Source organism: Musca autumnalis, unplaced genomic scaffold (assembly GCF_047663935.1).
Source record: "Musca autumnalis isolate F117 unplaced genomic scaffold, ASM4766393v1 scaffold_5, whole genome shotgun sequence".
Lineage (NCBI taxonomy): Eukaryota > Metazoa > Arthropoda > Insecta > Diptera > Muscidae > Musca > Musca autumnalis.
The window spans coordinates 200,037,992-200,060,683 of record NW_027412088.1 but is presented as its reverse complement, the minus strand read 5'-3'; the positions used below and the strand labels follow the sequence as shown (position 1 = coordinate 200,060,683).

Here is a 22,692-nt window from a genome sequence, read left to right as displayed (position 1 = left end):
ATAGTGAACTCGAAAAACTGCATTTATTGCCTCAAATTGTATAATATATCTAAAAATTCTATAATTTGTGTATATTTCGCAGCGTATCTCCCAAAATATTAAATTCTTCTTAATGTTACCTTTGGGAAAATATTCTCTGGAATGTAATACACAACTCTTCAGAACATTATATTGTTGTAAAATGCCTCTATCGCCTTGTTTATAGCAAATTTTTCACCAACAATTTGGTAAATATTTCAATAATTCATTAAAATCCCCAACATGAGAATAAACAGCCTGTGTGAACATTGTTGGCAATAAGTTTTGTAAAAAGGTATGTTATGAAATACCCCTTAAACAACGTGAAATAACCATTTTAGAGTTTCAGAATGTTCTGAAGAATTGATGGTCACATTATTTGGAAAATGTTTAGAATGGTTACTTGTTTCAACTCCCAACAGTTTAGTTGTTACTGACCAGATTTTCAGAAATTATGTAAACTTTCCTATATTTTAATGAGTTTGATGCCCTAGATGCAGCTTTTCCTAGTTCGTCTGTTTGACACATAAGTTCTACTACTTTAGGGCTACAATATTGCTAAAGACTGCAAAGCAAAATTCTTATTAGTTTCGGAGATAAAGGTCCGATCACTGGAAAAAAGGCTCATTTAAGGTCGGTTTAGATGAGGCCATAAAATCTAAACCAGATCTAAGAACACAAAACCCAATTAAGGTTTTTGTATTCTCAATATGTACTTTCAGAAAATGCCCATTAGAAGTTGTTTGCATTTCCAGTGTTGCACAGTGTTATTTAACGTAAATCATAGTAGTTTTATTTTATTGGTCTGTTACTTTACTTCTGAAAATGGTAAAAGTGGCAACAGTAGTAAATGTTGTGAATTGTTCTCATATCAATTGTATGCTTACATCAAGTAAAGAAACACTTTTCGAGTAAAAGGTGTTAAAACTTGAATATTCTTGCACGTAAAGGAACAGAGCTCATGTTTTTATATTTCCATTTCATTTTATACGTTTACGCTATACGTCACGTCTGCTTAATAGGTCATTGTGTCAAATAGTTGGCAATACTCACCAAGAGTAAACAATACAATTGCAGTGCAGCCAATATATTAAAACAAAATCGAACTGATCTTAAAATTCAAGCTTGTGTGTGACCTATTCAACTGATTTTGTTTGGCGGCATATTATTAATAATTTCTGAAGGAAGCAGTATAAGTGGAAAAGAAACTAATAAAAGAACAGAAAATTGTGAAAATCATCTAAAGAAAATTATAGCGATTGCTCTAAAATCGCTTAAAACCAAACTAATAATATCAAGAACATCAAGCCCAAGTCACACACACACAAGGGAAAAATGCCGCGCACAAAGGTTTCAAAAAGTTCCAAACGTAATCGTGAGGCAGCGGTGCGTGAAGAAAAGATCCGTGAATTTGAAAATACCTTGGAAGGCTTTCAAAACACGTTCGATGTAAAAGTTCAGGATTACTTGACCTCATTCGAGCAGCATTTTAAAATGTTGTTGCAAAAGACAAATACAGCTTTGTTACAGCTGAAAATATGTGATGTCTTTGAAATGGTAAGTATTTTATTGTTGTTGGAATTTCTTCCATGAGAAATAATGTATGTCTTTGTTTGCTGTAGGATTTAGACAAATTTGCCGATTGGGATAAAAAGATAAAGTTGCGAAATGATGAAAGTATGTCCATAACCAATTCCGCATTATTACGTTCTGCCAAAGCAACAAATCCAAATGACGAAGGTGAGTTTAACTTGCTATTGTTTAGATTTGTATGTAGTTCTTTGTTGTTTCCTTTCTTGGGGCTTGGGATTGCTTTTGGTGGTGTTATGGAGTACATGGTATATTGTCATTGTAGAAAAGTACATTTACAAAGCAGAGTAATTAAGACAAGAAATTAAGAAACAGATGTCGCAGATGTTATTTTTATCTTCGCCTACCTACCTACGTGTTGTGAAATTTCTTTGATTTTTCCTGAAAAACAACCCTTATTTTTTCATGGGTAATACCTTTCTTTGACCTTGTCCTGTTGTGATCGTTGCAATTGTTGCTGTTGCCTGTTCGAACATGTTGATACTATTTTAATCTATGAAACACTGAAGACATTCCGTTGGAAATTAGTGAACAGTTGATGCTAATGAAACTTAACAATAGTAAAAGGAAAGTAGTATGCCACACCGTACAATGTTTAAGCCGCATTATTGCAAAAACAGTCGAACCTTTCCATAACGTACGTCCGTATAATTAATAATTCTTTAAAATGGATTATAGTATAGAAAAATATTGTTTTCACACAAAATAGTCTCTTTGTAAGGAAGTTTTTCGTCCCCAACAGCTACTTTACTTAGGACCCGAAGTCCCGACCACGGTCACTTTTAACTATGTTATATCTCGAAAATTAACGAACCTATTTTCTTGAAATTTTGTGGAATGTGCCGTGGTAAACGTAGGCATGAATTTCAGAGGTGGCACGGTACTCCACTATTATGACAGAAAAAAGATATATTTATAAATTGCCTTAAATAGTGTGGTTCAAAGGTACATCGGCCTTAAAAAAACTAAAAAAACATATACGCCGACTTTACCATTTTTTGAATTTTTAGGATAAAGATAGTGGATTGTGGCTATAATAAATCCTAAACTGCATAATCCAACAAAGTCTGAGAAAAGCAAGGTAACGGACAAAATATGTTGAAAATTTAAAATTTTAAATCCTCCAAAGAAATAAGGTAGAAAACGCCTATTTAGAACTGTAAAGCATTACGACCATTTAAAGTTGTCATTAAAAATCAATATGACCGGCCAGCAACGCGGACCCGGGTCTTCTAGTTTAAGATACATTCTTCTGGCACCTAGATTCATACCCAAAATATTGTGCTAGGATCCGTTTCTGCAGTTTGGCCTTTTGTATCGCTTTAAATTTTTTCCGTAAGTGATCCTTTGTTCCCCAAAATCATATTTCATATTCCATTTTATATTCCCTTTTTGTAGAATTCTTGAGGGTAAAAAGATTTTGTTCGGGTAGGCAGAGTTTGGTGGAATATATGTCGAGGTCGTCTTCTTTTGCCAATGACCGAGGTAAATTTCCGTCGGCAAAACCTACTGATAGATTCATAATTTTTACATCAATTCATAATCCAACTCATTCGCTCAACATTTATTAAACACAATGCAGGATAGGATTCCTGGTCACTTGTTGTTACATTGCTTTTTTACACTATTTATGGGATTTAATGGTTCTTTCTCTTTTAATTTTTTATTTCTTGTATCTTTTGCACACATAAATACATATTTTGTTTTAAATAAAAAATTGCGCACACACGCCTCATCTCATCATTAACTACTTTTCTTCTTCCTAATCAATATATATTTCTACATAAATTCCTCTTTGTGGCTATTTTGTGACTCATTTGGTAAAGGCTACCTTACAGAGGATAGTTCCACATCAGCCAGTTTAGGCTCATCCACAGCCAGTACTGCTTATCTCAATTCATCAGCTATGCGTACACAACAATTGCCAACACATCAATCGGCACGTTTGCGAACACCAGGACCATTGAGTTCAGCCAGAGCCAGGCGGCCAAGGCGTAGCCGTTCAGCCTGTGGTGATTATGGTATACCAGGATCGGCAATGAAATCAAAAACATCTTCACAGTTATCCGTTAATGGTGGTGGTGGTAGCAGCATCACTACCAATGATCATCATTCACGTAGTAAGATGAGAACACCCATGGCAACTAGAACCAAGGCCCTATCTGCTGATCGTTCAGGAAAAGATGCCAATGAACCACAATCACCGCCATCACCACCAACATTTTTACGTTTTCCCCGGGCTGGTGAATTGGTGTTGTCTAAATGTGGCAGTCCCTTGGTGGCTAATACGTAAGTGTTCTTTTTTTAATTAACAAAAATAAAATGTTAAATAATTTCACTTCATCCTTTTTAGTTTACCCGACAAATTTGCACATCTCAATATACCATTGCGTAATGGTGTCATATCAATGCGACCCAAAAAGATTGATGATTTAACTCCTGACATCCTTAAGGCCATGGATCCAGAAACGTTACAACAATTAAAAACCCTACATGCCAATATCGATAAGATTGTAAGTATGGCAGATAAGGCTGGTTTTATCTAGAAGAGATGACTAGCAGCATACACCACAACTTAATGGAATTTATAAACATTTCAATAATGGAATTTAGTATAACAATAAATATATTTATTATCAAGGTACCTCCTTTCCGAAGCAAACCGTTCGCGCACCCCTCACATTATACTACATTATAACTTGTATTTTATAGATGTTTTAACCACACCGCCTTTAAAGCAAACATCTGTGCAACACAGATACACACCAATAATTATAAACTGGAAATTGAGAAACCACTCTTTTAACGATTATTTCTTTCAATGATGATCTAATATTGTGATTTTCTCTCAATATCCTTGGTGTCTCTGTGTTTTGTTTATGCATTTCTTTCTTTTGTTGCCTAAATTACACGCAACGCAAAAATTCTTGTTTCCCATATTTTTGTCTTTAACGTTGTTAGCAGCGTTTTATTTTTTTTCTTTTCATTTGCAAACATTTTTTTGTTTTAGTATTTTTTCTAATCTTTTATGTTTCTATCCTCAATCTCCCCACCAAAAATATAAATGTTTTATAATCAATTTTTTATGTAACAATGCTAATAAGTTAAGATTTCATTACAACAAATTTTATAATATTACAAATAAAATAAATTTATAAAAATGTAAGTGATACATATGGGATTGTTTTAATACCGATAACATGGTTATGGGAAGGGATTTTCGGTGAATAGTTTAAAAACTTTTCAAAATGGAATATTAGTGAACACACGACCAGAGGAGTTAAGTCGAATTATATCCTTGTAAGACGCCGATAGTAGGAGTTTGGCATTCGCGGCCCTCTCGTGTAAATTGATTGTATGTTATTCTTTGATTTCTAGTATGGAACATCAAATCCTACACAAATACAGGCTAGCTTCCGTATCGTCATTTGCTTTGTGTTATTTAAACTTCGTCAAAATATTTCAGTTACACACTCATACATTGTTTCTTGAAAAAGTAACTAAATGTATCAGAAATAAAAATTATACATGTTTGCTTTTTACCTGTGTTAAAAATGCGTATTTTTGATGTTTAGAAACACGTAGCTTTGCAGTTGTTAAATACAACGGCGTTATGAAGCAGTACTTCGCAGATGTTCAGTCATATGTAAAGCAACTGACGATACGGAAGCCAGCCACACTTAGTTGCCTCCCAATGGAATCAACAATTCTTCGAACTAAGTAATCAAAATGAACCAATGGTCAATGGTGTTCACGATCGCAGTAGGTAAGTAGAGTAAATTACTACTCTAATAGGTACTTTACACGATATGTTATTTTTCATATGTTCTGTCACTTTGCATATACATTTTCAGCCCAATTATGAACGGCATCTCACCGTGAGTTTTCTCTTTCTCGCCTCCTCCCCTATTATAAACATCATATCGCCGTGAGTGCTGTTATGTTCTCACTCTTCCCTTATTATAAACAACAAGAGGGTAAGCAAAACTCACGTTCGTGAAAAAAATTAGCTATTACAAATGTAAAAAAAGTGAGAAAAAGAGGCAAATTTGTGCTGAAATTTCTCACTACCGAAATCAAAGTGAGTTGAACAAAAAAATTTAAGTGTGGTCATTTATTTTAAAAAATACGAATATTTTGTATCTGTAATGATAATTAATTGTATTTTAGGTTGAAAGCAACAAAAAATAATTAGAAATTTTTTATGTTTTGAGGTTATTGTTGACCTTTGGACGCTTTTTTCTTTGGTTTTAATTTTGGCTTGAGGTCAACTTAAGAATTAATTTTTTTTTGTTTTTATTCTTATAAAAAGAAAGAAATATTGTTATTATAAATTTCTACCATATTGTTTATAGTTGCATAAAACAAATGTTCTTGTTTTTGAAAGCCAATCCCTGAGGATGACCATCAAAGATGGTTGAAATATTGGAAATGGAATAGATTCTACCTTATTGTGGTAAGAGTTTCTTTATATTTTTAATCGCAATATGTTTTCGACAAAAACAAATATTAGGACATTTACCGCTAACATTTTTTCAGAGTTCTTTACGAATTCGGTCTGAATCTCTGAATTCTTTCAGAATTTGGTACAAAATTGGGTCTAACTTCAGTTCCAAGAATGGGATGTAACTATCCACTGAAGTTAAATGACTAGGTTTGGCATCGCACCTTTAAAAGACGAAGAGTGCTATGCATGGTGCTATCAACATTTGCCCTATAAGAATTTAGACGACTGCAATATCCCGAGTATAGTTGAGCAAAAACTACTCTGGTTTGTGGTGGACTTTATTCACACTATATTTGTTTACATTAGAAACTGCGACTATGTGAAAGCTATACAAACCTACTTGAAATGCTTGTTGAGCAAGGGGTTCTCTCCTGTATCGTTGGGCTTTCCTCTCTAGAAAGTGAAGATCATTCTTGATGGACCTAGTGTGTCGGGCCAACCTACTAGATGGTGATTGGGATGGCTCTCACGGTAACGCCCAAGCAAGTACTGTAACTAAAGCGTTCCCCGTTTTCAGGTATGGACAGATCAAAAAGGTGCATACTGTATAAAGCGGTTCACAAATATACAAGGGCCCAATCTGGAGCAACCCATGTCTGCGATTGTTGTTCCTAGAGAGAGTAATGTACACGATTTGGAACTTTTGGGGTCGCAGTCTTGGAAAAAATGGGTGCTGGTGCTAAAAAGATGACATGTCCAATCACTTGCCCTCAAGCTTGAATAGAATCAAATATTTTGATGGAATATAAGTCCAGACCGTTGCCCCAAAAAGATCCAAACCATTTTGAGATCTTAATCACGTCATCGTCGATAACCCAGTGGAATGGTATCTACACCAAGCAATTTCCTGGAATAGTATTTTAAGTACCGGTTGTTATGTGCCATGAACAAAAAAAAAATTGGAATTACAATTGAAATTTATTGAAATTGTATTTAAAATTCATTAAATTGGTTTAAGTGTTGAAGAAAGCATTAGGAATTATACTTAGCATTCATAGAATTGGTTCTTATACTGGAGAAAATATCGGATGTTTCACGAATTGTATTTACAATTCTTGGAATTGGCTAAATGCTGAACCTCATTTGAACCAATCATTGATCTCCTGTGATGTCCTAACATCGCTGGTACAGCTTCCACTCCATTTCCTTGCTATTCCTCAGAACTTGCCATTTCTGTTATCACCCAAAATGCAACATTAAACATTTACTTATTGTAGCCATTTAATGACGTTTTTAAACGACATTTGTTCACTTTTTTACGATTTTCCAATAAATTTCACGAATTCTTCAGTGTAAATAAACAATTTTCACATATCTGTCAAAACAAAAGAACAGCTGTTCAGATGTTGCCATGTTGTTTCAATGTTGTATTTTCTTTTACCAATATTCATGTTCTTTTACAGTGGATTTTTAATAACCGACATTTTTCTTGCTAGAAATGTTTATTAATTTGAAAATTTATTTACTTTTTATGCAAAAAATAAGAATTTAATAATCCCAAAGTTATTTGTGCAAAAAATGACGGTATGGTAACACAAATTATTATTTCAAGGGTTCACAAGTCGCGCCATTATTTTCCATTTTCCGACTTGTTAACCCTTGTTCACTTTTTGTGCTCCTCCCTGCCCAATCGTAATAGCTCGAGCAGGTGAAAGTGAACTGCAACTCACTTGTGAGTAGCTCCCTACGTGAAGATTCATAATCGCTATGTTTGTATTTAAAAAGTGACAACCCATATCTAAAAAACATATCGTGTAAAGTACCCATAAACCGAAGTTAAGCAGGTATGTGATGGAAAACGATTCGACTCGTTTTGCCATAAATCGAAATCGTATATCTATAATTTTGGTGAATATTTTAATGAAATTGAAAATGGATTTTAAAAATATTACTCAAATAAGGGGCGTTTGCGAAGCAAAACTATATATATCATCAACGGCACTCCTATTATATACCATTTCGATTCTGCAAATCGAGTCGATTCGGTTTTCATCACATACCCGAAGATCTCTGGCATTGACCAGATTGATATGTGTTCAGCTATGTGCAGAATACATAGGAAATACATTATTCTGGTCACAAGGACATTATACATTATCGGTATGTCTGTTTACCCAAAAATTGTTACAGATTGAAACCATTTTTTTGACAGATGGTCACTGAGAACTTGCATGTTTTTGCAGGAGAAATTTCTTCTTGCAAGAACAAAAAAGACACAATTGATATTTTAAATAATACAATACAGTTGATATTTCAAATAATGCAATTCTTATCAATTAAAATGTCACAATTTTTCCTTTCTCACAATTTTCCCGCCTTTTTTATACTGTGTTGCCACACATTCTACGTCGAATTTAAAGATACTACTTCTAATCATTCAGAGTAAATACTACATAATTGCACTTCTTTCATTTCTTTCTCTAGTAGACTCCAAAATAAGACACTGAAACCTTTTATAAAGGTGAATTGAGTTTTTGAGGAAGAACAGAAAATGCTAAGTTCTCTACCGCTCTTCATTAATTTCTTGCCCACCTGTGTAATTTTGACATGTGACGTTCTTTCTACGCCAAATTTAAAGAAACCATTGCAAATCATTCACAATAAGCACCGATTATTAGTTTGGGAGAGATGGGCATTGAATATTTTGAGAATAGTCGTTTTCCTTTATGTGCCTGAGGTTACCAGTTTTTACCACTTTTTACCCGCAAAAGCTATGTTCCTTTACGTGCAAGTATCCTCAAGTTTTACCAATTTTTACTCGAAAAGCGTTCCTTTACTTCTGACACCATACAAATCATATTAGAGCAGTTCACAACTTTTGCTACTTTTGCCGGTTTTACCATTTTCAAAAGTAAAGGAACAGACCAAAAGTGTTACTTTACTTTTTAAAGCATACAATTTATATGTGAGCAGTTCAAATGTTTAACATTTGTAAGTCATTTTATCCTTTCAAATAACCTTTAACTAACTATCCTCATCCTGTTTAGTGTGTTTAATATGTGTGGGCATCCTATGGGGATGCACCAATCCATTTATACGCCGTGGAAGTGAAGGCATCGAAAAAATAAATACCGGCTCATCTTCCAAGAACCTGTGGCTAGAATTGAAAACAATAGCATCACGTTTGAAATATTGGATACCATTCTGTCTAAATCAATTGGGTAGTGTTGTTTATGTTTGGACATTACAATTTTGTGAAATCATAATTGCTGTTCCCGTGGCCAATTCCTTGACATTTGCATTTACGGCCATTACGGGATATTGTTTAGGTGAAAAAATTCCTGGGAAAAGTAAGTTTTTAAGAGTAATGTATTGTAATTGAATAATTAAATTGTTATTTCCTTCAGATGTCATAATTGGTACATTTTTAGTGTGTCTTGGTTCATCAATTATGTTGTATGATCAAGCTTTAAGAGATAAGTCTTTTTTTGCGGAAAGCGTCTAATCAATAAGTTTGAATGAATAAAGTGAGGAAAGTATTATACCAAGATATATTTATAATTTCGTAATGTATTATACCACAGAAGACTGTTTTCTGAATTATCCCACATGAATCGAGCCTACATGTTACAGAACGATTTGATTCCTAACGACTATCTCTGACAGTTCTTTGAGTACAGAAAAGCTTCTGAAGAAGATTTCTACATAACTCTTGGGAATATCGGATTAGAATCTAAACGGAAATTGTATAGATCAATGAGATGCAGGCAAACATACTATACAAGGATTTAGGAATCCATGCTGCAAGAAATCTGTGCATTTTAAGCAAAATCAATCGGTTTAACCATGAATTGCAAGAAACTGCCCACAATTATACAATTATTAATCCTGGACATAAAGGATTTAAATAGGGAATGGAAACACAATTGTCCAAATGTGAATGTGGTTAGAATTTTGCTGAGGAGTTAATTTAATTTGCCATTAAATTTGGAATTGATGAACTTCTCAATTTTACATTGCTAACCAAAATACCCACTGATTTTATTTTTATTGATGTTATTGATGTCTTGTCCTAAACAAATAAGTATAAAAATGCATTCTTAATCTATAAGGCTTTGTGTACAGCATCTACAAAAACTTCCATGCTTACAATTGGTGTTTGTGGTGTTATGCCATGGCCCAAATTTGCAATATAACGGGTCTTGCCAAATTTACGCACCATTGTTGTGGCCAATTCGCGAATCTCTTCTGGTGTTTTGTACAAATCTTGGGGATCCAAATTGCCTTGCAGTGTTATATTGGGGCCGACTTGTTTGCGGGCCTCCTCAGGATCAACAGTCCAATCTAAACTAATGACATCGTAGCCCAATGTGGCCTGTTCGGCAAGAGAGTGACCAGCACCTTTGGCGAAAATTGTCTAAGAAACACAAGAAAAATGGAATAAGGAATCTCGAAATATGTACCTTCAAAATATAATAACTTACCATTGGAACCAGTGGTATATTTTGTTCAGTCAAGCGCTGCTTTAATTTGGAACTAATATCCCTTAAATATGGCAAACACCATGTCAAAAACTCCTCCTTGGTCAAATGTTCTGCTGATGATTCGAATACCTGCAACATTTGGGCTCCAGCCTTTGCCTGCATTTCCAAATAATCAACTATGGAGGAAGCAAGCATATCCAATAACTTTTTAGAATCCTCAGTATAATCACTAAGCCATGCCTTGGCCTTGGACATGGTTTTGCTGCCGCCACCCTCAATCATATAACCCATCAACGTCCACTAAAAGGTAAGTTATTCTCTTTATTTTTGTAATAAAGTAAAAATGTATAACTTACGGGTGCTCCAGTGAAGCCCAACAAAGGCACTTTACCATCTAACATGTGGCGCATCTTGGTAATTGCTTCACCAACATAGGATAAACGTTCCACAGCTCCTTCCGGCTTTAGTTTTGCTAAGTCGGCTGGTGTTTGCAAGGGTTCGGGGAACACTGGACCCTAAAGGAAAATATGATGATTAAATTTGAAAATAAAATGATGCAATTTTGCCATTTTTACTCACCTTTCCTGGATGCATTTCCACCGTCATACCAAATGCTTGTGGTATAACCAAAATGTCAGAAAATATAATGGATGCATCCAAGTCGAAACGTCTCAGCGGTTGCATAGTAACCTCACATGCCAATTCTGGGGTGCGGCAAACAGTGAAAAAATCATGTTGTTTGCGTACTTCTTGAAATTCGGGTAAATAGCGACCGGCTTGTCTCATTACCCAAACTGGTACTCTATCGACCGGCTCTCCGCGTGCTGCCCTCAAGACATTGTCATTTTTCAATGCAGGAAAATTCTGTTCAATTGCAATACACAAAGTTGAGGTCAGGTTAATTAGGTTAACTAGTAAGGTAATTTGCTTCAATTTTGACTTCATTATCTATCTCTTGGCGGTGGAAATACTTTCACGTTATTTCTTACATGTGATGTAATTTGCGACTATCAATTGATTTTATGCCTCTTTTTCTTACCTTTGCATCCTTCATGTCTTTTTTATTGATTTTTCTTATGTTTGGGATTTTTATTGGTTATTTTGTTTGTAATTTATGCTGTACTTGCATGAATTAACAGTTTCTTCACTTAATTCTAGTAATTCTTCTATTAATTATGTATTTGTGGTTGTATTTGTGTTTATCAATCGGCGAAGTGTCGTGCCGTATGTTTATAATTTAAATCATTCACAATAGGCCTTTAACGAAATAAAAACAGCTGTTAAAGACACAAACAAGGGTTATTTGTACTTTGTGATACAAGTGATGTTAATCAGGTGGGTTTGGTCGATTTACACTGCAATCACTAGTGATGAATACTTTTGAAAATAAAAGCAAATAATTAAATTGTTAAATCATTGTGAAAAAACTGTCGCTTTCAAAATGATACCAATCACATATACCAACGGTAAACAAACAATTCACAGTAATGCGCCATACTTTAGCCTCACTGGCCTTTCGATCAAAAATTCATATTTCTTCAATTGTAATTAAATGTTTATTAAGTTTTGTAAAATATGTGTTTACTTATTGGAATTGACAATTTTACTACAACTTGTTTGATGTGAACTAGGTTTGTGTTTATTGAGATTTTTAATGGCGCTTTTCAAGGGACGTACAATTACTACTTTATAGAAAAAATTGTTATAAACTATTTTGTGTAAATTTTTTTTCTATAAAACTATTTTTAATAGTGAATATTATTTATGGAGACGTAGTCATAGGAAAGTTCGACTATAGTCTCCTTTTTTCTCAATTGCTCTATCAAAGTAATCCCATAGTCTAAATGACCCCTTAAAAGTGTAACCTGTTGTGGCAACCCTGGTGCAGTTGCAAGTGATAAAGAACAACAACAAAATAAACATAAAAAGGCAACAACACAAAACAAAGAACGGAATAATTAGAGGAATAAAAGGAAAAAATTCTTAGCCAGCGCAGTAAAGAATTGCATTCGTGTCAAAAATATATCAAAAGACGGTGAGACTGTGAGCGAGCTTATCAAACAGAAACTCCTGAAATCTATTTCAGTACACAACAAGGTGTAAGTAGAATTATTAACAAAAATGATGAAATTCTTATAACGTATTTTTATAATTTAGATATTTATACAACAACAAGGAATATAAAAACACATTTAAAGTAATGGCTGACGAAGAACAACCACAACTTTTGGCTGGGCATTTACCGGCAGGTAATTTTCAGATTTAAGATAATTTTCAGATTTTTTAATGCGCATTAGAAATAGCCTACAACGTAGATATGCATAGGTGTTTGTGTGTGTTCGAATGTTTCAAGCAATTGTGAAAACAATTTTGAAACGACTTCAAAGTTGACCTTGATTTCGGCTTTGATTGGTGGGGGAGAAGATGAAAAAGTGGAGTGTTCTTAGGTAGCATTAAGGTGTCAATATTAGCTTACTAATACCCTTAATTTCTTACTAATCCCCTTAATTTCTTCTCCGATTTTTTTGAAATTTTTTTCCAGAGGTAGATATTGTTGCGCTGATCACGGGAATGTATCATTTTCTAGGGGGAGGGACCCGGTTACCCATTTGTTCAGTAGAGCCGGGTCCAACCCGAGTCTTGTACCCGGACTTTCATGTCAAATAACCGGTACATCCCCATGATCAGCGTAACAATATCTACCTCTGGAAAAATTTCAAAAAAATCAGAGTTTTTCTAAACTAGAGTTGTTCCCCTTTTTACAGTTAAAGCCGGTGGCATGCGTATTGTCCAACACAAAACCCACAACTCAGAACGTCCAGCCAAAGATGCAGAAGATTGTACTGGTTTGACGGTATGTGTAAATAGACAAAAAACATTTCAAAGTATCAACTAATTTATTTGTATTTTTAGCAACCGGTTAGTGTCAATACCATGTCGGTAAGTGGTGCTCCTGTAAAAGGCCATGTTGATTATACAACTGAGGCGGTTCAGGTGGCCCATACACCCAAACCACCAAATCATGTTGCTGTTAAACATCCCATAAATATTCAACAGCCTCGCAAGTGAACATTGTCGGTTTGTTAGTCCCCCCGCGTCCATGGAATATGCAGTGATTGGCGGGGATAGACCATTAATTTTTAGACAAAAGCTTTTTTCCAATACATTCCTTTATATCACTTTTCTAATGTTTTTTCTTGTACATCGCCTAAATGTTCGTTTAAACATCCCATTTTGTATCTTTAATATTTTTTGGCATTTTAAATAAAAAGAAAAAAGTTAAGTTTTTTTTCTAGGATAGAATCCTCACACAAAGATATGTTTTTCTAAATATTTTGTAATAAAAAAACAAAATTTTTTGGTATGTAAGATTAAGGAAAGTGTTTGTTGTTTATAGAGGACAAAAAGGCCTTCTAATAGAAGACCAAACGATCTTCTAATAGATGACCAAAAGGCCTTGTAATAATAAGACCAAAAAGATTTACGAATAGAAGACCAATAGGTCTTCTTATAGTAGACAAATAGGCCTTTTATTAGAAAGACAATGGACCTTCTAATAGAAGTCCAATAGGCCTTCTAATAGAAGACCAATAGGACTTTTAATAGAAGACCAAAAGGTCTTCTAATAGTGGACAAATAAACCTTCTTATAGAAGACCAACAGGCCTTCCAATAGAAGACCAATAGGCCTTCTAATAGAAAACCAATAGGCCTTCTAATAGAAGACCAATATGCCTCCTAATAGTAGACCAATAGGCCTTTTATTATAAGGCCAATGGACCTTCAAATAGATGACCAATAGGCCTTCTAACAGAAGACCAATAGGACTTTTAATAGAAGACCAAAAGGTCTTCTAATAGTGGACAAATAAACCTTCTTATAGAAGACCAACAGGCCTTCCAATAGAAGACCAATAGGCCTTCTAATAGAAAACCAATAGGCCTTCTAATAGAAGACCAATAGGCCTCCTAATAGTAGACCAATAGGCCTTCTAATAGAAGACCAATAGGTCTTCTAATAGCAGACAAAAAGCCCTTCTAATAGAAGACTAATAGGCCTTTTATTAGAAGGCCAATGGACCTTCAAATAGACGAACGAGAGGCCTTATAATAGAAGACCACTAGGTCTTCTAATAGAAGACTAGAAGGCCTTCTAATAAAAGACCAATAGGACTTTTAATAGAAGACCAAAAGGTCTTCTAATAGTGGACAAATAAACCTTCTAATAGAAGACCAACAGGCCTTCCAATAAGAGTCCAAAAAGTCTTCTCATAGATGACCAATAGGCGGCATTCCAAAGGACCAAAGGACTTCTTATGGAATACCAAAAGACCTTCTAATAGGATATCAATAGGCATTCTAATAGAAGACAAATAGGCCTTCCAATAAAAGACTAATTAATATGCCTTCTAAGAGAAAACCAGAAGACATTCTAATTTAAGACCAAAACGCCATCTAATAGAAGACCCGTTGGCAATCTAATAGAAGATCAATAGGCCTTCCCATAGAAGATCCAAATGACTTCCAATAGAAGACTAACAAAAGACCACAAAAACACAACCGAATGTACTTGGTATTTATTTCATTTATTATTCAAGAAACAAAGAGAAACAAAAAGAAACATTTACAAACTCTCTGCAGCTTCAACAACCCACGAGTGGAGAGCAGCAACATCAGCATAGACACCAGGATAATTGGCATAGGCACAACCATAGCCCCAAGAGACAACACCAACCAATAGACCACCCGACACCAATGGACCACCAGAATCACCTTGACAAGCATCTTTACCCGTGGCAGCAGCACAAATCATGGTAGCACGAATTTCAGCTCCATAACCATAAGAAGCCGATGAACATTGCGTACGGCCAACAATTTTCAAATCAATATATTTCAATTGTGAAGGCAAAGAGTTTGAACCATATTGGGTGGTACCCCAACCAGAAACTGTGGCATCAGCACCATTGGCCGGAGCTGTTGTGGCCAATTCAATGGGTTTAATGGTAGAACTCATGGACAACGAAGAAGACAGGCGGATAATGGCAATATCATTGACCATGGTTTCGGGATTATAACCCTCGTGATTCAAAAATGATTCGACAGACAGCAAAACACCACCAGAACTCCAGTATGATGAACCAGCACGTACCTTAAGTATGGAGGGCGAGACATTCTGCAAACAATGGGCAGCAGTTACAATGGTGTTGTGAGAATAAATGGAACCACCACAGGAATGAGAGCCACTACGTTGTAGAGAGATTTGCCAGGGGAAGGAGGTGATAGTGGTAAAGCTACCGCCCACAATGCGTCCATCCAATTGGGGTAACATGCCCTGGGGCACAGCGGCACCCCAGACACAGGTACAAGCAAACGTCAAGAATATTGCAAGTTTCAGCATGTTGTGGCTAACGAAGATTAGTGAAGAACTGAAGTTGGCGGCATGCTTACGCTTGTTTTTCTATACCAAAGGCCATGAAATGGGAAATGTTTTCACCACTTTTTAGTACCATTGGTTTTAGCCACAACATGCATATAATCTGTGTTGTTGAGTAGTTTTCGAAAACAAAATCACAATTCACCACAGCCACTTGAAACCAAAAAAATCATATTGCTGAGATTAGATTAGAGTTTTTTGTGCTAACTCTTTAGCTTTTTTTTGGAAATTAAACATCGAAATCTTTATCAATTGCAAAATGTATTTCCTTATACAGTTGGACGAGGTTATAATGAAGGTATACATATTAAAAAATGAGAGTTGGGTGATGAGAAAGTCAATGGCTGAGTCATTAACTGATCCTTAGCGTCTCAATATTCTGCATGAAGTTTACCATTGGTGCGAAAGTGTAGTAAGACGGGGGTTTTTTGAAAATAAGCCCATCGCCAGCCCAGAATGAGGGCCGGGATCTTCAGCTAGTTAAAAGCGTTCATTACATATATGGGGTTATCATGAACGGCAATTCACCGTGAATTTTTTCACTTTCTCCCTAAGTTGCAACGGCGGAAAAACAAAACTCACGAGGAAATTTCATTCATGATAACCCCCATAATAGTTCTTTTGGGAACGGTTGAGAAGAAAACTATGTTAAATTTGTGTGCTACTTAACCTCAAAAGATGCGTTTAGTCTTTAAAGTGTATTACCTGGATTTATTTGACGTAACACGTTTGAAAACACATGCCATATAAATGGAGATAGAACCACGATTGTAAATGGAAGTCTAAACATACTCTAAGCAATATTTGTTTATTGAAGTGGTATAAATTATACGATCTACTTGTTTTTTATTTCAGGGCTTTATTGAGTTTGTTGCTATTCTTAATCGTCATTTTCGGCTGCAGCTTTATTCCACAAGCGATTTTTTGTCTTGGAATTAATTTTGTCCTGTTTTGTGATGGGTTTCAAATGGGCAGCATCCACGATGTCTCTGCAAAAGGTTTCAGTATTATAAGAAGAGCCATCAACGAGAATATATTGTACAATTCCACAACTTACTTGAACTCCTCATAGCTTTTGGTATTATTAACCGCCCTTAACTTGGCATCATTTCTTAGGCTATGCAATTCACCCATTCTAATGCGTTCCAAACAGATCTCAGAAAGTTTTTGCAATTCCTCGGCAGTTATTTCTTCATTGATATTTGTGGGGAACATTTTTTGACAATAAAAAATGGAAACTGCCAAAGAGAATAGAACTTTCAAAAACAGGAAAGCGAGTCAATCAAATATTTAAATGGTTTCCTTGGTAACTAAAAACTTGTTGACTGCGATGCCTTGGACATAGCAACTGGATTTTTATTGGGTGGAAATGATACAAGTATCCTTTGGGACGACCAGTTAGGCTTTTATTAGGAGATAATATTGTCTTTTGTACGAATGCCAGTTGGTCTTCTCTATGAAGACTACTTGTTCTTCTTTATGAAGACCAGTGGTCTTTTTTATGAAGACCAGTTGTTGTTGTTGTTTATGAAGACCTGTTGGTCTTCTTTATGAAGATCTTCCTTGTGAAGAGCAGTTGGTATTTTTTATGAAGATCAGTTGGTCTTCCTTATGAAGAGCAGTTGGTCTTCTCTATGAAGACCAGTTAGTCTTCTCTATGAAGACCAGTTGGTCTTCTCTATGAAGACCAGTTGGTCTTCTCTATGAAGACCAGTTGGTCTTCTCTATGAAGACCAGTTGGTCTTCTCTATGTAGACCAGTTGGTCTTCTTTATGTAGATCAGTTGGCCTTCTCTATGAAGACCATTTGGCCTTCTCTATGAAGACCATTTGGTCTTCTCTATGAAGACCAGTTGGTCTTCTCTATGAAGACCATTTGGCCTTCTCTATGAAGACCATTTGGCCTTCTCCATGAAGACCATTTGGTCTTCTCTATGAAGACCAGTTGGTCTTCTCTATGAAGACCAGTTGGTCTTTTTTATGTAGATCAGTTGGTCTTCCTTATGAAGAGCAGTTGGTCTTCTTTATGAAGACCAGTTGGTCTTCTCTATGAAGACTACTAGTTCTTCTTTATGAAGACCAGTGGTCTTTTTTATGAAGACCAGTTGTTTTTGTTGTTTATGAAGACCTGTTGGTCTTCTTTATGAAGATCTTCCTTGTGAAGAGCAGTTGGTATTTTTTATGAATACCAGTTGGTCTTTTTTATGAAGATCAGTTGGTCTTCTTTATGTAGATCAGTTGGTCTTCCTTATGAAGAGCAGTTGGTCTTCTTTATGAAGACCAGTTGGTCTTCTCTATGAAGACCAGTTGGTCTTCTCTATGAAGACCAGTTGGTCTTCTCTATTAAGACCAGTTGGTCTTCTCTATTAAGACCAGTTGGTCTTCTCTATGAAGACCAGTTGGTCTTCTCTATGAAGACCACTTGGTCTTCTCTATGAAGACCAGTTGGTCTTCTTTCTGAAGACCAGTTGGTCTTCTTTATGAAGACCAGTTGGTCTTCTTTATGAAGACCAGTTGGTCTTCTTTATGAAGACCAGTTGGTATTTTTTATGAATACCAGTTGGTCTTTTTTATGAAGACCAGTTGGTCTTCTCTATGAAGACCATTTGGTTTTCTATATGAAGACTATTTGGTCTTCTATATGAAGACCAAGTTTTTCCTTAATATGAAGTAACCAAATGTTCTTCTTTACCTGCTGTGACCCCCAAAGTATAGATACCATAGTCCTCCCTGTGAATCCACTTAATATTTTCTAAGAATACATTTTAATTCTATAAGGGTACCAATTTTATTGTTACCTCTAATTTTACCACTGGTCACAGCATAGCTCATCAAACGTTGCACACAAAAATCTCTTGCAGCTACCCATTGGCCAACACTATATCTTATCTCTAACAATCTCAGGAAAATAGACTTTGCCATTTTGTTGGCTTCAGCAAATTGGAACAATTTATTTAATCTTAACATCGTATCTCATCAAATCACAAGTACCCCGAACTTTTGGTTATGCAGCCAACACTTAAACCTGATTACAATCAAACGAATTATTTGCTATAAAACACCGTGATTGTGTGAAGAATTTCAGTCATTCTCCATTCGAGATGTTGAAGTTTGTGATTTTGTTGTCGGCTATCGCCTGCTGCTAGGGAGCCACCATCCCTGAGGGCATGTTGCCCCAATTGGATGGTCGCATTGTTGGCGGTACGACTACCACCATCAGTTCCTACCCCTGGCAAATCTCCTTGCAACGTTCCGGCTCTCACTCTTGCGGTGGTTCCGTATACTCTGCCAAGATCATTGTCACTGCTGCCCATTGCTTGCAATCCGTTTCCGCCTCTGTATTGAAGGTTCGTGCTGGCTCTTCCTACTGGAACTCTGGCGGTACTTTGGTTTCTGTTGCCGCCTTCAAGAACCACGAAGGTTACAACTCCAAGACCATGGTTAACGATATTGCTGTTATCCGTCTATCATCCTCCTTGACCATGAGCTCTTCTATCAAGGCTATCAGTTTGGCTTCCAGTGCTCCCGCTAATGGTGCTGCTGCTACCGTCTCTGGCTGGGGTACCACCTCTTCCGGTGGTAGTATTTCATCTCAATTGCGTTATGTCAATCTTAAGATTGTTGGTCGTACCCAATGTGCCTCCTCCACCTATGGTTATGGCTCTGAAATCAAGGCTAGCATGATCTGTGCCTACACTGTTGGTAAGGATTCCTGCCAAGGTGATTCTGGTGGCCCATTGGTCTCTGGTGGTGTCTTGGTTGGTGTTGTCTCTTGGGGCTATGGCTGTGCTGCCACCGGCTATCCTGGTGTTTATGCTGATGTTGCTGCTCTCCGCTCCTGGGTTGTTAGCGCTGCTTCCTCTGTCTAAATAATTAGCTAATAAATGATCTGTTCTAGAACTACAAGAATCTACTAATTTTTACGATAACATAAAGAAATGTTATCGCAGTAAAAAATAGTAGCTTCTTACAGGTTCTGGAACACAGCAGAAACGAAATAAAAGATTTTTAAATTTTATTTTTGATTTTTTTATGGGAGTAGATCATGGTAGAACAATATAAGGCAAGAGAAATACCCAGCTAATTGAACTGGGCTGTAATGTTAGTGTCAAATTCCGTACGATATTTTATATTTTTATTTTCGATATATTTTAGGGATATATTTTTTGAGGAAAAAATATATAATTCAGAAAAAAAAACTATTTCACATAAAGACTTCTTCATATCAATGACATATAACCTCCTCCAAGTCTGAACGACGTGCCGCACACTAAAACACCGTTTATGGAGGCGGGACAACATTTGTTAATGTGTGGTATTCTGTTAAATTTGAAAAAAAAACTAAAGCTCTAATAAATATGGGCTTTCTTGATTTCAAAAACAAAAGATTCAAACACCTTCTCCTTTTTCAATGATTTTCCAGCAAATTCCAAACATTTTTGCAAGAATTCTACATGCTGCGAGGAATTGTCCATTTAGAGGAATGATATGGAAACATGCAAATTGAAAACCGGACGAATTTTCGTTCATGTTTTTCAAAATATTCAATCAAAAGTAAAAATATTAGTTTTTAAATTCCAATAATTTATAGACATTTCCTTGTTTTGTTTACATATACCGATGACACTAACATTACAAACAAAAACAAAGTTCTATGTTGTTGTGGCCTTTATAGTAACCCAGCAAAAAAATGGAGATATGATTTCACATTAGTTATGAAAAATGTACTCCGTTCGTTACATTTCATAATCACTTGCTTAAAGATCCCTACAAACAAGCCAGTTTGTTGATCCGTACCAGTAGCAACATCAATTCTTCCTAAGACAAAAAAGAGTGTATACATTTCTAAGATTTTTGTTTATAAAATAATGAAATACTAACTAAAGTTGCGAACATTTTTGCGGTAATTCACGACCTTGAAATTCTTAATGGAGTGGTGTTAGAGTCCATGTCGAAAGCTAAACTAGTGATGTAACATAAAAAAAAAAACGTTTTATTTAAAGAAACAAAATCAGTGGCGGTTGTATAAAATGCAGACGAGGAGGAGGAAGTAGATTCAGTTGCGATTAATTAATTTTAAGACTTTTTTACACAAATAAAAAAATAAATTTTCTTTCTTCTGGGATACTTTGCAATGGCTTGCATTTTTATTTATTGAAACCTATTCCGAATGCTTCCTAGCTGCCTGCAGGGAAGCAAAATTGAGTGCTTCAAAGCTGGGCGTTCTCTTGTGAAATTCGTTGAGGAATTCATAGAAAAAGATGTACTTCCGGGGCACTTGTACTAGTGATTTAACTGTATCCGTGTAGGGATAAGTAAAGTCGATTTCGGTTAATCGATTATTCGGTTATTAGTCGTAAAATGTGTAAAAACCGTAGTCGACTATTGACTGTGCGAAAACAGCATAATCGATTATTCTTAGTCGACTTTCGAAAGACGTTGTCGACTATTTGTCGTACTCATTATTAGTCGTAGACGACCATTAATTAATCGTAGTCATATGTATATATGGTCTGTTCCTTTACTTTTGAAAATGGTAAAACTGGCAAAAGTAGCAAAAGTTGTAATATACTTCCATATGAATTGTATGGTGTCTGAAGTAAAGGAACGCTTTTCGAGTAAAAAGTTGTAAAACTTGAAGATTCTTGCACGTAAAGGAACAGGGCTATAAAGATTAGAGTTGGGCAATATAGTTCCTGAAGCGGATCGATCTTTCTAGTTCCTTTTGCCAAAAGGAACTAGTTCCTTAATATAGTTCCATAGTTCCAAATAGTTCCGACAGCGATATAGCTCAATGAATCTTTCTTTTTCATCGTTCTTTCTACTTCCTTCGTTCCAAATAGTTCCGAGATCGATATAGTTCAATGCATCTTTCTCGTTCCTCGTTCTTTTTATTTCCTTCATTCCAAATAGTTCCGTGAATGAAGTAGTTTAACGAATCTATCTCTTTCTTTTTGTTTTCATCTTTTGGTGGATTAATTGACATACAAATAAATAAATTGCAGCAATGTAACGAGGATGTGATTTACGTTTAACAATGTGGCCGCATCTGATTAATGAAAGAACCGAACGTGAAAGATCAAAAAGAAAATGAATTATATAAATGAAAGGAATTATATGCAGGGCTGGAACTGGAACTATATGAATTAAAGGAACTATATAAATAAAAGAGCCGGATATAGTTCCAATAGTTCCTTGTCCGGAATAGTTCCTTGGAACTAGTTCGTTCCGGAACTACACAACTCTAATAAAGATCAGTACACATTGTCAGTTTTGAATATCGATATTTCGCAGTTATCGATAACTGTGCAACCGTCCAGCAACCACTGCTCTGTTCCGGAACCTGCAAGAAGCTACTATTTTTTACTACGATAACATTTTTTCCTTTATGTTATCGAAAAAGTAGTAAAAATTAGTAGATACTTGCAGTACTGGAACAGACCACACGTAATATTTTGTGGTTGCATGATGAATGACAAAAATGAACGGCCACACTAGCAAGCAACAACAAAGCTGTCATTCAAAACTGACAATGTGTACCCAGCATTAGTCGTAGTTAACTATAGGAGAAAAGACGTCGGTACTTTCATATACATACGTACATCACGGATCGCACCATGGTATAAGTAAAGAGGTAGATTTAAATGAAAACAATTTATAGAACCCTTGTTTTTCTTGAATTCCTAAAACTTCAAAATAAAAGCAACAAGTGGGTTTGTTTA

The 22,692-nt window shown here is 35.6% G+C and overlaps 6 protein-coding genes and 1 pseudogene across 7 annotated transcripts; 4 read left to right on the top strand and 3 right to left on the bottom strand.

The window, feature by feature from the left end:
* The first annotated feature begins 1,109 nt into the window (after window positions 1-1,109).
* LOC141387134 (borealin-like) lies at window positions 1,110-4,782 on the top strand. Its single transcript, XM_073956319.1, has 4 exons — window positions 1,110-1,575; window positions 1,641-1,758; window positions 3,435-3,897; window positions 3,962-4,782. The coding sequence occupies exons 1-4, from the start codon at window positions 1,354-1,356 to the stop codon at window positions 4,152-4,154; spliced, it is 996 nt and encodes a 331-aa protein (XP_073812420.1). The 5' UTR covers window positions 1,110-1,353; the 3' UTR covers window positions 4,155-4,782.
* Window positions 4,783-8,398: 3,616 nt separating this feature from the next.
* Window positions 8,399-9,603, top strand: LOC141387143 (transmembrane protein 234 homolog). Its single transcript, XM_073956327.1, has 3 exons — window positions 8,399-9,046; window positions 9,103-9,405; window positions 9,463-9,603. The coding sequence occupies exons 1-3, from the start codon at window positions 9,034-9,036 to the stop codon at window positions 9,558-9,560; spliced, it is 414 nt and encodes a 137-aa protein (XP_073812428.1). The 5' UTR covers window positions 8,399-9,033; the 3' UTR covers window positions 9,561-9,603.
* Window positions 9,604-10,064: 461 nt separating this feature from the next.
* On the bottom strand, window positions 10,065-11,791 carry Urod (uroporphyrinogen decarboxylase). The gene is made up of 5 exons (XM_073956318.1): window positions 11,579-11,791; window positions 11,119-11,403; window positions 10,896-11,054; window positions 10,540-10,839; window positions 10,065-10,472 (listed from the first exon to the last, which is right to left on the bottom strand). Exons 1-5 carry the CDS (start codon window positions 11,591-11,593, stop codon window positions 10,161-10,163), a joined length of 1,071 nt encoding a protein of 356 aa, XP_073812419.1. The 5' UTR covers window positions 11,594-11,791; the 3' UTR covers window positions 10,065-10,160.
* Window positions 11,792-12,372: 581 nt separating this feature from the next.
* Window positions 12,373-13,854, top strand: LOC141387144 (death-associated protein 1). The gene is made up of 4 exons (XM_073956328.1): window positions 12,373-12,638; window positions 12,697-12,788; window positions 13,305-13,393; window positions 13,453-13,854. The coding sequence occupies exons 2-4, from the start codon at window positions 12,740-12,742 to the stop codon at window positions 13,606-13,608; spliced, it is 294 nt and encodes a 97-aa protein (XP_073812429.1). The 5' UTR covers window positions 12,373-12,638; window positions 12,697-12,739; the 3' UTR covers window positions 13,609-13,854.
* A 1,253-nt stretch (window positions 13,855-15,107) lies between these two features.
* Window positions 15,108-16,189, bottom strand: LOC141387138 (trypsin alpha-like). Its single transcript, XM_073956323.1, has one exon. The coding sequence runs from the start codon at window positions 15,933-15,935 to the stop codon at window positions 15,162-15,164; it is 774 nt and encodes a 257-aa protein (XP_073812424.1). The 5' UTR covers window positions 15,936-16,189; the 3' UTR covers window positions 15,108-15,161.
* A 571-nt stretch (window positions 16,190-16,760) lies between these two features.
* Window positions 16,761-21,210, bottom strand: LOC141387141 (dynein axonemal assembly factor 19). 2 transcript variants are annotated; one of them, XM_073956326.1, is made up of 3 exons: window positions 21,062-21,210; window positions 17,029-17,209; window positions 16,761-16,960 (listed from the first exon to the last, which is right to left on the bottom strand). In XM_073956326.1, the coding sequence occupies exons 2-3, from the start codon at window positions 17,184-17,186 to the stop codon at window positions 16,852-16,854; spliced, it is 267 nt and encodes an 88-aa protein (XP_073812427.1). In that variant the 5' UTR covers window positions 17,187-17,209; window positions 21,062-21,210; the 3' UTR covers window positions 16,761-16,851. The 2 variants fall into 2 exon arrangements, with proteins under 2 accessions (XP_073812427.1, XP_073812426.1); XM_073956325.1 differs by lacking the exon at window positions 21,062-21,210 and adding an exon at window positions 18,769-18,937.
* LOC141387140 (trypsin alpha-4-like) lies at window positions 19,072-21,052 on the top strand (annotated as a pseudogene).
* Window positions 21,211-22,692: the final 1,482 nt, after the last annotated feature.

Coding starts and splice junctions, on each gene's coding strand:
- LOC141387141 (XM_073956325.1), bottom strand. CDS start 18,937: ATGTTAAGATTAAATAAATTGTTCCAATTTGCTGAAGCCAACAAAATG. Junction 17,210..18,768: donor GACCAGTGGTAAAATTAGAG/GTAACAATAAAA, acceptor TCTCTTTGGCAG/TTTCCATTTTTTATTGTCAA. Junction 16,961..17,028: donor AAAAGCTATGAGGAGTTCAA/GTAAGTTGTGGA, acceptor AACCTTTTGCAG/AGACATCGTGGATGCTGCCC.
- LOC141387144 (XM_073956328.1), top strand. CDS start 12,740: ATGGCTGACGAAGAACAACCACAACTTTTGGCTGGGCATTTACCGGCA. Junction 12,789..13,304: donor GGCTGGGCATTTACCGGCAG/GTAATTTTCAGA, acceptor CCCTTTTTACAG/TTAAAGCCGGTGGCATGCGT. Junction 13,394..13,452: donor AAGATTGTACTGGTTTGACG/GTATGTGTAAAT, acceptor TTGTATTTTTAG/CAACCGGTTAGTGTCAATAC.
- LOC141387134 (XM_073956319.1), top strand. CDS start 1,354: ATGCCGCGCACAAAGGTTTCAAAAAGTTCCAAACGTAATCGTGAGGCA. Junction 1,576..1,640: donor TATGTGATGTCTTTGAAATG/GTAAGTATTTTA, acceptor TGTTTGCTGTAG/GATTTAGACAAATTTGCCGA. Junction 1,759..3,434: donor AACAAATCCAAATGACGAAG/GTGAGTTTAACT, acceptor CATTTGGTAAAG/GCTACCTTACAGAGGATAGT.
- Urod (XM_073956318.1), bottom strand. Junction 10,840..10,895: donor TGGGCTTCACTGGAGCACCC/GTAAGTTATACA, acceptor CTTACCTTTTAG/TGGACGTTGATGGGTTATAT. Junction 10,473..10,539: donor ATATACCACTGGTTCCAATG/GTAAGTTATTAT, acceptor TGTGTTTCTTAG/ACAATTTTCGCCAAAGGTGC.
- LOC141387138 (XM_073956323.1), bottom strand. CDS start 15,935: ATGCTGAAACTTGCAATATTCTTGACGTTTGCTTGTACCTGTGTCTGG.
- LOC141387143 (XM_073956327.1), top strand. Junction 9,406..9,462: donor TGAAAAAATTCCTGGGAAAA/GTAAGTTTTTAA, acceptor TATTTCCTTCAG/ATGTCATAATTGGTACATTT.